The sequence below is a fragment of the Ammospiza caudacuta genome, chromosome 30, assembly GCF_027887145.1.
Source record: "Ammospiza caudacuta isolate bAmmCau1 chromosome 30, bAmmCau1.pri, whole genome shotgun sequence".
Taxonomy (NCBI): domain Eukaryota; kingdom Metazoa; phylum Chordata; class Aves; order Passeriformes; family Passerellidae; genus Ammospiza; species Ammospiza caudacuta.
In genome coordinates, this window is record NC_080622.1 from 4,568,647 (window position 1) to 4,584,006 (window position 15,360).

The 15,360-nt window shown below is 66.9% G+C and overlaps 3 protein-coding genes across 3 annotated transcripts; 2 read left to right on the forward strand and 1 right to left on the reverse strand.

The window, feature by feature from the left end:
• Window positions 1–222: 222 nt before the first annotated feature.
• Window positions 223–6,048, forward strand: TARS2 (threonyl-tRNA synthetase 2, mitochondrial). The gene is made up of 18 exons (XM_058821560.1): window positions 223–279; window positions 381–595; window positions 1,133–1,256; window positions 1,350–1,471; window positions 1,545–1,662; window positions 1,778–1,839; window positions 1,924–2,002; window positions 2,089–2,232; window positions 2,308–2,406; window positions 3,512–3,678; window positions 3,753–3,915; window positions 3,989–4,126; window positions 4,198–4,275; window positions 4,350–4,450; window positions 4,749–4,850; window positions 5,138–5,210; window positions 5,290–5,404; window positions 5,834–6,048. Exons 1-18 carry the CDS (start codon window positions 223–225, stop codon window positions 5,980–5,982), a joined length of 2,106 nt encoding a protein of 701 aa, XP_058677543.1. The 3' UTR covers window positions 5,983–6,048.
• A 997-nt stretch (window positions 6,049–7,045) lies between these two features.
• On the forward strand, window positions 7,046–11,038 carry ECM1 (extracellular matrix protein 1). The gene is made up of 7 exons (XM_058821871.1): window positions 7,046–7,085; window positions 7,798–7,869; window positions 8,174–8,472; window positions 8,984–9,349; window positions 10,111–10,331; window positions 10,664–10,751; window positions 10,828–11,038. The coding sequence occupies exons 1-7, from the start codon at window positions 7,046–7,048 to the stop codon at window positions 10,999–11,001; spliced, it is 1,260 nt and encodes a 419-aa protein (XP_058677854.1). The 3' UTR covers window positions 11,002–11,038.
• Window positions 11,039–11,706: 668 nt separating this feature from the next.
• CTSK (cathepsin K) lies at window positions 11,707–15,335 on the reverse strand. Its single transcript, XM_058821656.1, has 9 exons — window positions 14,660–15,335; window positions 14,328–14,621; window positions 13,484–13,628; window positions 13,246–13,368; window positions 13,003–13,158; window positions 12,705–12,923; window positions 12,462–12,627; window positions 12,280–12,385; window positions 11,707–12,198 (listed from the first exon to the last, which is right to left on the reverse strand). The coding sequence occupies exons 3-9, from the start codon at window positions 13,607–13,609 to the stop codon at window positions 12,099–12,101; spliced, it is 996 nt and encodes a 331-aa protein (XP_058677639.1). The 5' UTR covers window positions 13,610–13,628; window positions 14,328–14,621; window positions 14,660–15,335; the 3' UTR covers window positions 11,707–12,098.
• Window positions 15,336–15,360: the final 25 nt, after the last annotated feature.

Sequence of the window (15,360 nt, forward strand, 5' to 3'; positions counted from 1 at the left end):
ATCTGCATAAAAACTACCAAACAACCCTTGGCGGGTCCGTTCTTTCTCGCGTTCACCCTCGGTTTGAGGGGTTCGTGCGGCTTTCCCCCCCCCCCGCGCCCTCCATGGTTTCGTCCTGGCTGCGGCGCCGCCGCACGGGCGGGCGAGTCCAACGCGGCTTCCGCGGGGGGGGGGTTGCGGAGGCCCATCCCCGGTTCCGGCGGAACGGGCGGAGCCTCGGCCATGTCCGCACGCGCCGGTTCGCGGCTGCTGCTGGCGGGAGCCCCGCGGCGACACCGGGTGCGCTCGGGACCCCCGGGACCCCTCATCCCCCTCCCGCCCCACCCCTGCCCGCTTCCCCAAGGGCGGCCCGGTGACCCCGCCGCGATTCCCGTCCCCAGGTGTCGGGGCCGGAGCCCGAGCGCCTCCGGCTCTTCCAGCGGCTGCGGGCGGCGGCGGCGGAGCGCTGGGACGGGCCCGGGGATGGTGCGGGCGGCGGCACCGGGAGCGGCCGCCTCGCTCCGGGGACCCCGATCCGCATCGCGCTGCCCGGCGGGCGCCGCCTGCCCGGCCGGGCCCTGCAAACCACCCCGTTCCAGGTGGCCACGGAGCTCGGGTACGGCCCGAGGGCTTCCCACGCTGTCCCCGGGGTCCCCGCAGTGTCCCGGCAAGGTTCGCGGGCCCCTCAGGGTGTCTGCAGGGTCCGCAGTGTCCCCGTGGTGTCCTCTGATCCCCACAAGGCCTGCAGGGTCCAAATGTCCCCATGGTGCCCCTCTGATCCCCACAGAGTCCCCACAAGGTCTGGAGGGTCTGCAGTGTCCCCATAATCCCCAAGAGTCCCCATGAGGTTCTCATGATCTCCACAATGTCCCCGTAGTGTCCCCGTGATCCCCACAGAGTCCCCACGAGGTTCACAGGGTCTCCACCATGTCCCTGTGGTTCCCACAAGGTTCCCGGGCTTCCTGCTGTGTCCCCACGGTCCCCTCAGAGCCCCCCACAGGGTCTGCAGGGCCCACAGTGTCCCTGTGGTGCTCCCGTGATCCCCACAGAGTCCCCACGAGTTTTGTGGGGTTCCTACCACGTCCTCACGATCCCCACAGAGTCCCCACAGGTTCCCCACAGTGTCTCCACGGTGTCTCTGGTGTCCCTGTAGGGCTGGCCTGGCCCAGGTGGCCTTGGTGGCCCGGGTGAATGGGACCCTCCAGGACCTGGACCGGCCGCTGGAAGGTGACACCGACCTGGAGCTGCTCGACTTCTCCACACCTGAAGGGCGGGAGGTGAGCCTGGGGTCTGGGGGGCCGAACCTGCACCTGGCTGTCCTCACAGCCCCCGTGTCCCCAATGTCCCCCGTGTCCCCTGTGTCCCCCCAGGCTTTCTGGCGCTCCAGTGCCTGCGTCCTGGGGGCAGTGGCAGAGCAGATTTTTGGGGCCACGCTTTGCAGCAGCCAAGCCACCGAGGATGGCTTCTTCTGCGACGTGCACATGGGCAGCAGGTAGGGCTGGGCAGGTGCTGCAGGGTCCTTGGGGTGTCCCCAGTGTGTCCCCAACGTGTCCCTGTGTCCCCAGGACGGTGCAGAGCGCGGAGCTGCCGCTGCTGGAGGAGGCCTGTGCCACGTTCGCCCGTGCCCGGCACCGCTTCGAGCGCCTCGAGGCCACGCGGCAGCAGCTGGCTGAGCTGCTCCAGGTGTGTCCCCCTCCCCAGAGTGTCACGGGAGGCCATTCTGGGGACATTGGGACCTTCAGCGTCACCCCTCTAATGTCACCAAGCCCCCATCACCCACCTCCCTGTCCCTCCCCAGCACAACGCCTTCCAGCTGCAGCAGCTCGAGGAGGTGACATCTCCCACGGCCACGGTGTACAGGTGAGCACAGGGACACGTGGGGTGGCCCTGTGTCACCTCAGCTGTCACCACAGCTGTCCCCACATCTGTCTGTTCCTCCCTCAGGTGTGGCCCCCTGCTCCAGCTGTGCCCCGGGCCCCTGCTGCGGCACACGGGGCTGATCGGAGCCCTGCGGGTGCTCACGGTGGGTGTCGGCTGGGGGTCCCTGTGCCCCGCCCTGCTCTTGGGTGGGGTCCCCGGTGTCCCTCTGATGTCCCCCTGTGCCCACAGAGCTCGGCTGCGCTCTGGGGGGGAGCTGGGGGTCAGTCCCTGCAGCGTGTGGCCGCCGTGGCCTTCCCCAGTGCCCAGGAGCTGGAGCAGTGGCAGCGGGCGCAGGAGGAGGCGGCTCAGCGGGATCACCGCAGGATCGGCAAGGTGGGAGCCCTGCCAGGGGCTGGGGGGGCCCGCAGAGCCACGGGGGTCACCCCAGTAACTCCCTGGATCCTGCAGGATCAGGAGCTCTTCTTCTTCCACAAGTTCAGCCCTGGCAGCTGCTTCTTCCTGCCCCGTGGTGCCCACGTGTACAACACCCTGGTGGAGTTTATCCGGGTATGACCCCCATCATCTCCCTGTCACCACATCACCCACACCCCTCTGCACCCCATCCCCACCCCAGCTGGGCACTGCTGTGCCCCACAGACCCCACTGCACCCCATCCCCACCACAGCTGTGCCCCACAGACCTCACTGCACCCCATCCCCACCACAGCTGTGCCCCACAGACCCCACTGCACCCATCCCCACCCCAGCTGGGCACTGCTGTGCCCCACAGACCCCACTGCACCCCATCCCCACCACAGCTGTGACCCCCCGACCCCACTGCACCCCATCCCCACCACTGCTGTGCCCCACAGACCTCACTGCACCCCATCCCCACCACAGCTGTGCCCCACAGACCCCACTGCACCCCATCCCCACCACAGCTGTGACCCCCCGACCCCACTGCACCCCATCCCCACCACTGCTGTGCCCCACAGACCCCACTGCACCCATCCCCACCCCAGCTGGGCACTGCTGTGCCCCACAGACCCCACTGCACCCATCCCCACCACTGCTGTGCCCCACAGACCCCACTGCACCCCATCCCCACCACTGCTGTGCCCCATAGCCCCCACTGCACCCATCCCCACCCCAGCTGGGCACTGCTGTGCCCCACAGACCCCACTGCACCCATCCCCACCACAGCTGTGACCCCCCGACCCCACTGCACCCATCCCCACCACTGCTGTGCCCCACAGACCCCACTGCACCCCATCCCCACCACAACTGTGACCCACAGACCCCACTGCACCCCATCCCCACCACTGCTGTGCCCCACAGACCCCACTGCACCCATCCCCACCCCAGCTGGGCACTGCTGTGCCCCACAGACCCCACTGCACCCCATCCCCACCACAGCTGTGCCCCACAGACCCCACTGCACCCCATCCCCACCACTGCTGTGCCCCACAGACCCCACTGCACCCCATCCCCACCACAGCTGTGCCCCACAGACCCCACTGCACCCATCCCCACCACAACTGTGACCCACAGACCCCACTGCACCCCATCCCCTCACACCCAGACCCCTCTGCCCACCCTCCCAGGCCCTGCAGCCCCCCATGCCCGATGCTGTGGGGCTCAGCTGATGTCCTGCCCTGTCCCTGTCCCCACAGAGCGAGTACCGGGCCAGGGGCTTCAGCGAGGTGGTGACCCCCAACCTGTTCAGCCCCCGGCTCTGGGAGCTCTCGGGGCACTGGCAGCACTACAGCCCCCACATCTTCTCCGTCCCTGCCACCCCCGAGACCCTGTCCCTCAAACCCATGAACTGCCCGGCCCACTGGTGAGTCGGGCGGCCCTGGGGTGCCCTGGGGGGGCTCCTGGGGGCAGCCTGTCTGTCTGTCCGTCCGTCCCCAGCCTGATGTTCGCCCACCGGCCGCGCTCCTGGCGGGAGCTGCCCCTGCGCCTGGCGGATTTCGGGGTCCTGCACCGCAACGAGCCCCCCGGGACCCTGACGGGGCTGACGCGGGTCCGGCGCTTCCAGCAGGATGACGCTCACATTTTCTGCACCCTGGAGCAGGTGTCTGTGCCCCCGAGCCCTCCCTGTGCCCCCCAGAATGTGCCACCTACCCCTCCTGACATCCCTTTCCCAGCTGGAGAGCGAGATCGATTCCTCCCTGGATTTCATCCGCGCCGTTTACGCCATCCTGGGCTTCTCCTTCCGCCTGGCCCTGGCCACGCGTCCCGATGGATTCCTGGGGGATCCTGAAACCTGGGATCGTGCAGAGCAGGTGGGACGATGCCCCCTCTGTTGGTGCCCCCTGCTCTGTGCCCCCCTGACCCTCCCAACCCACCCCTGCAGCAGCTGGAGCGGAGCCTGAGGAATTTCGGGCAGCCCTGGGAGCTGAGTCCGGGGGATGGAGCCTTTTATGGGCCCAAGGTGAGGAATTTGGGGAAGGGGGATCCCTAAAGGGACAAACCAGGACCCTTCTGGAACCTCTTGATTCCCACCAGATCGATATCCGGATCAGGGATGCTCTGGGGAGGCACCACCAGTGTGGCACCATCCAGCTGGATTTCCAGATGCCTGAGAGATTCGAGCTGGAATATGCCAGGTATTGGGAGGGGAGCAGGACTGGGGGATTTGTGGGGGCCAGGATTGGGCTGGGGTTCAGGATTGTTGTGGGGGGATCAGGATTGGGGCTGGGGGAGCAGGATTGGGATTGGGAAATGTCAGGATTGGGGCCTGGGAGGGGGCTCAGGATTGGGATGGAGGGGCAGCAATGGGGCTGGGGGGGTCAGGATTTTGGGGAGTGTCAGGACTGGGATGGGGAAGGCAGAATTGGGGATTTGGGGGTATCAGGACTCGGACAAGGGGTCCCCCTGCCCCCCTGACCCCCGTTTTCCCCCCAGCCCCAGCGGGAGCCGCGCGAGGCCGGTGCTGATCCATCGGGCTGTGCTGGGCTCCGTGGAGCGCATGGTGGCCGTGCTGGCCGAGAGCTACGGTGGGAGATGGTGAGGGGGGACCCCAAAACCAGCCCACAGCTCACCCCCAGTCCCTCAGACAGCCCCCATCCCTGGGACAGAACCCCCAGTTGTGTGGGCCCCCTCATCCCCAGTGTCACCCTGTCCCATGTTGGGACAGACACTCCCCAGTTTTGGGGACACTCAATCCCCAGGACACTCTCCGGATCCCCCAGTTACCTCCATCTTTGGGGTTCCTCCATCCTGGGGGCACCCCTGCAACCCTTGGGGCACCCCCTCCCTGTGTGTCACCCCCAGTGACCCCTGGTGCCCCCCAGGCCGCTCTGGCTGTCCCCACTGCAGGCCATGGTCATCCCACAGACCCCCGAGGTCGAAGACTATGCTCGGGAGGTGAGTGTGTGACCCCCCCCCGTGCTCCCCCATCCCCTGTGACCCCCCAAACCACCCCACACTGACTCTGGGGGTGCAGGTGCAGGCAGTGCTGAGGAGGGGGGGCCTCCTGGCTGACCTGGACGGGGACCCCGGCACCACCCTGGCACGGAAGATCCGCCGGGCCCAACTCGCCCACTACAACTTCCAGTTGGGTAAGGGTGGGGCAGAGCCCCAGAACCCCCCTGGGACCCCCTTGGGAGCCCCTTGGAGCCCCCCAGGACTGGCTGGACACCCCCATCCACATCCTGGGTGCTGCTGGGGAGCAAAAGTGAATCCCCTGGGAGCCCCCATTATGAGACCCCCTCAGGAATCTGCTGAGACCCCCCAGGAGCTCAATCCCCCCTTGGGAATTCACCAGCACCCCCTGAGACCCACTCAGGACCTCTCCAGAGGTGTTTTAGGGACCCCTCTGAGACCCCCACCCCCTTTGGGACCACCTTTAACCCCCCTGGACTGTTCTGGGACCCCCCCAAATCCCTGCCCTGGGACCCCGCTGGGGTGTGCTGTGTTTGGGGGGTGCCTGTGCGGGTCGGGGGACTCGGACCCCCCGTTTTTCCCCCCTGACGGCCGTGCCCCCGCAGTGGTGGGGCGGCGGGAGCGGCAGCGCGGCACCGTCAGCGTCCGCAGCCGGGAGAACCGGCAGCTCGGCGAGCTGGAGCTGCCCCGGGTGCTGCAGCGGCTGCAGGAGCTCAGGGACAGCCGCATTCCCGACGCCGAGCAGCGCTTCTGACCCCTCCTCACTCTTATCGGGGGGCCCCGGGACCCCCCAACTCAATAAACTCTGGGAAACGTGCTGGATGTTGTGGGAGCTGAGACTGGGGCGCGTCTCGGTGCTGGGGTGCTCGAAGCCCCCCCGAACACCTGGGGCTCCTTCCTGAACTCTGAATCCCTTCCCCGGACACCTGGATCCCTTTCCTGAACACCTGAGATCCCCCATTGAGATTTGGGGGCCCCTTCCCGACCTCCGGGGTCCCACCTGGGGGGCAGGACCCCCCCAAACCCCCTGGATTCCCTCCCCACAACCTGCCCGGGTTGCGATTCCCGGGTTTTCATTCCCAATTTTCCGTTCCCACCGTCCCTTCCCTCTCCCGAGGTGCCCCCGGCACTTCTGGGTCCCTCCGGCCGGGATTTCCCCCCGCCCACGCGTCGGGGAAAGTGGGGGGGTTGCGCAAAGGCCGAGTCACGGAGCCGCAGCCCCGTTGGGCAATCGGGGGGGGGACACACGGGGCTGTCCCCCCACCCCAGCCCAAACACCTGCCCGGGCGGGTCGGGGCTTTGGTTATCCCGGGATAGCACAGGAGCCCCCCTGGCCATAGGCTGTGACTCTTGGGGACATCAGCTGAGGGACCCCCCCCCCTGTCCGGGGGTCCCTCTGGAGGTGCCCGTTCAGCTCCCCTACTCAGCACCGGGGGTGACTCAGTGGGTGGGGGCCCCAAAACGGGGTAAAACCCACAAAAATGTGGTTTGACCGCTTCCCCCTCCGCTGACGCAGGGGTCGGGGGGGGGCGCTGGGGCCACCAGAGGGGGATCCGGGGCTACCGGGGTGGGGACGGGACCCCCGGGGTGGGGACGCGACCCCCGAGGTGGGGACAGGGCTGGGACAGCCTGGCCGGGGTCGGGGTGCCCCCCTGCCCCAGTTTGGGGGTGCGGATCCAGCGCAGCCCCCCGGGGACCCCTCCCGGCTCTGCCGCGACGTCAGGGCCGTGACTCAGCCCCGCGGGATGTGGCCCCACGCCCGAGCCGGCCCTTCATAAGGCGGCGGAGCCGGCGCTGACCCTACAGCTCCCGACGCCATGGCGGCCTTCGGCCTCTTCCTCCTCCTCAGCGCCGCCGGTGAGTCCCCGCGGCCCCCGCCCAGGGCCCCCCTGCACGCCTGGGGCCCCCCAACACCCGGGGCCCTTTCCCGAACTCTGGATCCCTTCCCGGACACCCGGATCCCCTTCCCAAACACCTGAGATCCCTCACTGAGATTTGGGAGCCCCTTCCCGAATTCTGGATCCCCTTCCCGGACACCTGAGATCCCTCACTGAGATTTGGGGGCCCCTTCCCAAATTCTGGATCCCCTTCCCAAACACCTGAGATCCCTCACTGAGATTTGGGGGCCCCTTCCCGAATTCTGGATCCCCTTCCCAAACACCTGAGATCCCTCACTGAGATTTGGGGGTCCCTTCCCGAACTCGGGTCCCTTCCCCGGACACCTGGATCCCCTTCCCGAGCTCCCGGGTCCCACCTGAGCTCCTGGCCAGGTGTTTGGGACGCCTCCAGGGACGGCTGGGTCCCCACCCCGGATGTCGGGGCTGCTGCCCACGCACCTGGATCCCTCCCAGATGCCCGCAGGAGCCTGTCCCGAACACCTGCAGCCCTCCTGGGTGCCTGGGTCCCCTTCTCCAGCCCCTGGGACCCCTCCTGAACACCTGGGACCCCTCCCCATGATGGGGCTCCAAGCCCACAGGTCTGGGGGGTCCCTGCTCGCTGTTCCATGGGTGGGGGGATGGAGAGGGGGTGACCCTGCTGACCCCCCTGTGTCCCCCGTCGGTGACAGCAGCGCTGGCCTCGGGGCATCTGCAGCAAGTGGTGCAGGAGAGCCTGGACCTGCGGCCCCCCAACATCAAACAAGGTGAGGGGAGGGACCCCCGGAGGTGGGGGAACAAAGGGGGACACCCAGGGGTGGGGGCACAAAGGGGGACACCGAAGACTGAGGACAGAGGGATGCACATGGGTGGGGAATTGGATGGAGGGGACACGGAGGGGTGGAGGGACACGGGGACACCGTGATGGAGGAGAAGGGGGACTTGGATGGGGGAGACACGGGGTGGGAGCGACATGGCGACACTGAGGTTGGGCACAGGAGTGGCACCACAGGGCAGAGAGGGGCACACGGGCACAAGCGCCCACCGTGCCCACCCCGCTCCCTTTCGCAGTGCTGCAGCAGGAGCAGGTCCTGGACGTGCCCCCCGACATCCTGGTGGGGGGAGCCATGGGCCCCTCCAGGGACCCCCCAACCTGGGGCACGGCCCTGGACGGGTTCCCCCCCGCCTGGCCCATGGCCGCCACCGTCACCCGGCACTGCCGGGACCCCCCCACGCTGCCGCCGCCGCTGCCGCTGCCCCCGAACGCGTTCGCGCACCTCCGGCGCCAGGCGGCCGCGCTGGCCGCGCTCCGGCCCCGCCTGAACGATTGCTGCCGCCACCACAGCCCGGTGCCCTGCGCCCAACGCGCCGTGAGTGGGGACACCGGGAAACGGGGACACCGCGGGGGTGGGGACATCGGGGGAAACGGGGATAGTGTGGGGATGGGGACACCGCGGGGAGAGGGGACATTGTGGGGATGGGGACACTGTGGGGATGGGGACACCGGGGGGAAAGGGGACAGTGTGGGGATGGGGACACTGCGGGGAACGGGGACACCGGGGGGAAAGGGGACACTGGGGAAATGGGGGACACTGGGGGGATGGGGACACTGTGGGGATGGGGACACCGGGGGGAAAGGGGACAGTGTGGGGATGGGGACACTGAAGGGAGAGGGGACACTGTGAGGAGGGAGGAGACACCGCGGGGATGGGGACACCACAGGGATGGGGGGACACCGTAAGGGACACGGGGACACTGCTGGAGGGGAAGACGCTGGGGCAGGTGTAACGTGGGGACATCGCGGGGACAACACCGGGAGAGGGGACTGTGACACTGTCACAGGGAGGGACAGGGGTGACACCGAGGGGACTGTGCCCGCAGTGGACGGACGTGCTGGACGGGTTCTGCACGGATGAGTTCGGGGTGAAGACGCGGCAGTTCCACTGCTGCCGCCGCCACGGGGCCGCGCGGCGCCGCTGCTTCGCCCAGGGGACCCCGGCCCCCACCCGGGACCCCGTCCCCACCTGGGACCCCGACACCGCCTGGGACCTGGTCAGCGAGCCCCCCTTTCCTCCCGGCGAGCCCACGGCCACCAACATGGGCAACATCTGCGGGCTGCGGGCGCTGCGCCCCGGCCCCCCCGGCCCCGGTGCCCGCTCCGGGCCCCGCGTCCGCCTGCGCGTCCGGTTGGAACGGGAGTACGGGCGGTGCTGCCGCAACGAGAGCCTGAGCTGCGCCCACAGCGCCGTGAGTGGGGACAAGGCTGGGCCGGGGGGGACACGGCTGGGACAGGGGGGACGAGGATGGGCCGGGGGGACAAGGATGGGACGGGGGGACAAGGCTGGGACGGGGGGACAAGGATGGGAGGGAGGGTGACGGTGCTGAAGGGTTCGGGGTGTCCCAGGTGTTTGGGAGGGTCTCAGGTGTCAAAGGATTGGGGGTGTGCAGGTATCCGGGAAGAGGAGACAAGAGTTTGGGAAAAGGACCCAGATGTTTGGAAAAGGGACTGAGGTGTTTGGGAATGAGATCCAGGCGTTTGGGAAAAGGACTGAGGTGTTTGGGAAAGGGACCCAGGTGTTTGGGAATGAGATCCAGGCGTTTGGGAAAAGGACTGAGGTGTTTGGGAAAGGGACCCAGGTGTTTGGGAGGTGTTTGGGAAGGGACTCAGGTGTTTGGGAGGTGTTTGGGAAAGGGACCCAGGTGGTTGGGAGGTGTTTGGGAAGGGACTCGGGTGTTTGGGAGGTGTTTGGGAAGGGACTCAGGTGTTTGGGCCGGCACTCCGGTATCCGGGGAGGGGCCCCCGGTGTCCCGGCAATGACCCATGTGCCCGGAGCGTGACCCAGCCACTCAGAGGCCGGGAAGGCTCCCAGGTATCCGGGAAGGTGACAAACGTGTCAGGGAGGGGCCCCGGCATCCGGGGAGGGCACGGAAATGTCCCAGGGCTGACCCGGGTGTTCAGGGCTCGGGGGTCCCAGCGTCCCCCCTGACCCCCAGCTCCTCCTCCGCAGTGGCTGAAGGGGCTCAATCGCTTCTGCCGGGAGGAATCCGCGGTGAAGACGGGGCAGCACCGCTGCTGCAAGCGGGGGGGTCCCAAGGCCCGGGGTCGCTGCTTCGCCGCCGCCGCCCCCCACCCCGAATACGACCGGGAGCTGCACAACGTGAGCCTGGCCCGGCCCGGCCCGGCCCTGCTGCGCTCCCTGTGCGGCCCCACCCGGCTCTTCACACAGAGGTGCGTGAGCCCGAACAGCCGGGGGGGACAGCACGGTCCCTGCTTTTGGGGGGGGGGGGGGAACAGCACAGTCCCTTCTGTTTGTGGGGGGACAGCACGGTCCCTCCTTTTGGGGGGGGGGACAGCACAGTCCCTTCTGTTTGTGGAGGGACAGCACAGTCCCTCCTTTTGGGAGGTCCCAGCTTTGCAGGACCCCTCACCCCCATCCCCATCCCTGGCACTCTCCATTGCTCGGGAACCCCTTTTTGGGGAGGGGACTCATCAGTCCCTTTCCCCCGCCTAAACGCCCCTTGGAGGTGCCCCCCGTGTTGACCCCGTGCCCGTGCCCGCAGGCGCCCGGTACCGGAGCTGCTGGGGGCCATGACGGCCGCGTGCTGCCCGCTGCCCGCCGAGGAGCGCGGCGCCTGTGCCCGGGAGCAGGTGAGTGACCGAGGGGGGTCAGGAGCGCTGGGGAACCCCCCAGAACCGCCCTGACCCCCCATCCCCATGCCCACAGCTGTCCCAGGGCATCGCCACGCTCTGTGCCACCCCTGGGGACGCCTGGAGGGACCCCCAGGGCTGCTGCTCGTGGGAGGAGCCCGAGCGGCGCCGCTGCTTTGACGACGCCTACCTGAGCCAGGTGACCCTGGGCGCCGCCCTGGCCCCCCCGCCCCACGGCTACGAGGAGTGAATCCCCCCCGGCAGGAGGGAACAATAAATGAAGATGCTGCGGTGTCACCCCTGAGTGTCCCTTTTTTCCTCCTTTGGGGACTTCCTTATGCCTCACTGTCCCCATTGTTTCAGGGGGGCCCCGTTCCGGGGTGTGGCAGGGTGTGGGTGGATATTGGGGTGTTTGCACTCCTGGGGTGTGTCAGGCCTGCTGTGATACCTGTGTTTGGTTTTGGGGTGTGCTGTGGTCACCACGCTCAGCCACGGGCACACACGGCCCCGTGCCCCCCCAGGGGTCTCTGTGCACCTCTTCCCACAGGGGCATTGTCACTCGTGTCCTCCCCATGGCCACAATCACAGGAGGTCCCCAAATTCCCCATGGTGACCCCCCCAGCCATGGCTGACAGTCCCTGGGGAGGGTCTGGGGGACTCTGATGGGGCTGGGGGTGTCCTGAGTGTCCATCCATCCATCTGTCCTTCCCTGTGTCCTTCCTAGAACCACCCCCTCCTCAGATACTCCATCCATGCATCCATCCATGCATCCATCCATGCATCCATCCATCCATCCATCCATCCATCCGTCTGCCCCAAAATTCCCCAGCAGCTTCTTCTCACCCTGTTCTGCCTCACATGGGATTCCTAGCCCCTTTGGGAAAAGGAAGAATTTTTCCCATCCCTGAGGCTTTTTTCCAGCACAAAGCAAACCAGTCCAAGCCTTATTCCCAATTTTAGTTGAAAAATAAAGTCAAGATCACTCTCAGCAGCCTCCACTGGGATACAGGGTGGAGGGAGAGGGATTTTTGTTCTCCATTGGGAATATTCCACCTCCACCCCAGTGCTCCTGAGGCAGAGGCTGGTGTGGAACCTGGTTCCTGAAGCATGTCTGGGTGGATTGGCCTCCACAGATCATGGGAATGCAGAAGCCAGCATGGCAAAGTGTGGAAAACAGAGTTGAGGGGACTCATCCTCCATTCCCTGCAGGTGAATTTCCCTTTTCCCAGGAGAAATTTCTCATGGAAACAAAGAATTCCCCCCGGGAGCACCGTCACCTTTGGGGCTGGGAGGGAAGGGGCCAAGCTGGAGGCAGGGCAGTGGCTAGGGAAGGGCTGGGTGGGGTTGTCACATCTTGGGGAAGCTGGCCAGGTTGGCCACACCGCAGGCATTGTTCATGTTGCGGGCCAGGAGGACGTAGCCCTTGTTGCCCCATTCCTCGCCCCAGCTGCAGGGTGGAAAAGCAAAACCTGAGCCTCTGGAAGACCCCAAACCACCTGCAATTCCCAAACCATCCTAAACCCTGTACCTGTTCTTGATGATCCAGTGCTTGGTGCCTTTCTGTGCCCCGTAGCCCACGGCCAGCACGGCGTGGTTGATGTTCTCCGCGTTGCAGCTCTCGTCGTAGTACACGCCTTGGGGACACAGCCGGTGTCACCACGAGTGCCTCAGCTCCCCGAGCAGCCCCCTGAGCTCCCCCCAGCCCCTCACCTCGGCTGTAGAACTGGAAGGAGGGCAGGCTGGCATCGATGCCCACGGAGATGGGCCCAATCCTGGCCACCGCCCTCTTCAAAGCCTTCTCGTTGCCCTCGGGGATCTCGCGGTAGCCGCGGCACTTGGCCGCCTTCCCGGTGGGGCTGTACATGCAGCTCTCGTCCTGGGAGGGGCCAGGAAGGGCAGGTGAGGTGGGGATGGGAGGGATGCAGGGGGCTTTGGGGCCGGCACCCCTCGCACCTGGCCGATGTAGGGGTAGGAGTCCTCGGAGTCGATGCCGCGGTTCTGGCGGACGTACTCGAAGGCGTTGGTCATGTAGCCGCCGCCGCAGCCGTCGTTGTTGGCCACGCAGTCCACCAGGTTCTGGGGGCTGAGGGACAGCAGCTTGCCCGTTTTCCTCTTCAGCTGCCCCTCCAGGGCACCCACCGAGCTGAAAGCCCAGCACGAGCCACACTGGCCCTGTGGGGACACAATGGGTGACACCAGGGTGACGCACTGGGGTGGCACTGAGGTGACGCTGAGGGCACACCCATCTCACCTGGTTCTTCACAGGGGTCACGTAGCCTTTCTTACGCCAGTCCATGGCAGCTGGGGCTCTCTCACTCCAGTCAGGGACAAAGAGGGTCTCGTTGTGGCGTTGGTGACCTCGGGGCACCTTCAGCCCTGTCATTGTCCTCACCACCTCCTCGCTGGTCTGGGGAAGGAACCCCGGTGGGTGGGAGCACCCAGAGAGGTGTAGAGGTGCTCAGCCCCCCCTCTGTCCCCTGCCAGGGACACCCACCATGTCACCCAGGTGGTTCATGGCCAGCTCGAAGGTGTGGAGGCCCAGGGAGTGCTCCAGGTTGTGGGTGTTGATGTATTTGAGGTTCTTCTCCCAAATCAGCCTCCGCGTCACCTCGTCCGCCTGCGCCGGGGGGAGATGGTGCTGGGACAGGGTCCTGCTTGTGCCCCCCACCCTGGGGACATCTTCCACCCTGGGGACATCCCTGGGGGTGTCCCAAACCCCATTTCCCCCATACCTGGCCATTGTATTGCTTGTGGTGGGTTTTTTTCCACAGCTCCCACTGCGCATCCAGTTCCTGCTCTGGGTGCAGCTGGGCCGGAGCCGCAGGGACCAGCAGGGCCAGCAGCACGGGCCACCACATCCTGGGGACAGCCTGGGCGCTGGGGAGGGGACACAGAGTGAGCAGGGGGGGCTGGGGGGGGCAGGACCCTGTGCTCACCCTCCTGTGGGGCTGGGACCCCCTGCACCCCCTGATTTGAGGCCAGGACACCCTGCACCCCCTGATGTGGGGCTGGGACACCCTGGCTGGGGACTGGGACCCCTTCCTCCCTCAGCTTGGGGCCAGGACCCCCTGCACACCCTGCCTTGGGGCTGAGACTCTCTGTACACCCTGATTTGGGGTTAGGACCCCCTCTACACTCTGCCTTGAGCCCAGGACCCCCTGCACCCCCTGATTTGGGGCTGAGACCCCCTGTACCCCCTGATTTGGGTTTGGCACCCCCTCCTCCCCCGATTTGGGGCAGGGCTGGCCCGGCGCCGGCATCACATGAGCCGGCACAGCTGGTTCCCGTTACCGCTCCGGCTCGTTCGGCAGCCCCAAGCCGGGAGGGGGAATTTTGGGATGCAGAGGATGCAGGGGGGGATGTCCCAGCCCTCCTGCCCCTCCCTGCTTCACCCACCGGCCCCCAGCCCCCCGTGATGGAGCAGGACCCGCGACACCTCCCCGAGCTGGGAACCCCCAGATCTGCTCGATGTACCGTGCCTCAGTTTCCCTTTTCGTCCCCCATTCCCACTGGGATCCGTTTCCCTGGGATGAAACCCACCCAGCGCCCCCCGGGGGACCCCTCGCCGCCGCTTACCGAGCACGGAGCCGTCGGTGGGAGCGCCGGGACGGGGCCTGCGGGAGCCGCGGCCGCTGCGCCTTTTGTGCTCCCGGATTGAGGAAGTTTGGAGGCAGCCGGAAAATTTTGGCAAGCGTCGGGTTTGGATGGGCTGGAGGGAAGGAGGGGACGGGGAGGGGGACGAGGGGGCTGCCCCGGCTCCACGTGATGCTGCGGGACCGGCTGAGTCAGCACCGGCACCGGCACGGGGCTGCTGGCGGCTCCTGCCCGGGACATCCTCCGGTTCTCGGGACGCGCTCCTGTCCCTGGGACCTTCTCCTGTCCCCGGGACCTTCTCCTGTCCCTCGGACCTTCTCCTGTCCCTGGGATGTCCTCTTGTCCCTGGGACCTTATCCTGTCCCTGGATCTTCTTCTGTTCGTCCCTGGGATGTCCTCCTGTCCTCGGGATGTCCTCCGGTGCCCGGGACCTTCTCCTGTCCGTCCCTGCGAGATCCTCCTGTCTCTGGGATGTCCTCCTGTCCCCGGGACCTTGTCCGGTGCCCGGGACCTTCTCCTGTCCCTGGGATGTCCTCTTGTCCCTGGGACCTTCTCCTGTCCGTCCCTGGGATGTCCTCCTGTCCCTGGGATATTCTCCTGTCCACCCCAGCATCCTGCCCTGGGGACACCCTCCTGTCCCAAGGATTCTGGCCCCAGGGACACCGTCCTGTCCTGGCATCCCAACCTGGAGATGTCCTGCTGCCCTGGGGACATTCTCTTGTCCTGGTATCCCACCTTGGGGACATTCTGCTGCCCTGAGGGCCACTCTCTTGTCCAAGAATCCCACCCTGGGGACATTGTCTCGTCCTGGCACCCCACCCTGGAGACATCCTGCTGCCCTGGGGGACACCCACCTTGTCCCCAAGCCCTCCCCGTGTCCAAATCAGACGGGGTTGAGCACCCACTTCCCTCAGGAGCAGCCGGACACGGCAGTTTGGGGACATCCTGTGACAGCAGGCACGGAGGACAGGACCCTCCCTCTGTCCCCAAGCCGGGGCTGTTCCCCCCGTGCCCA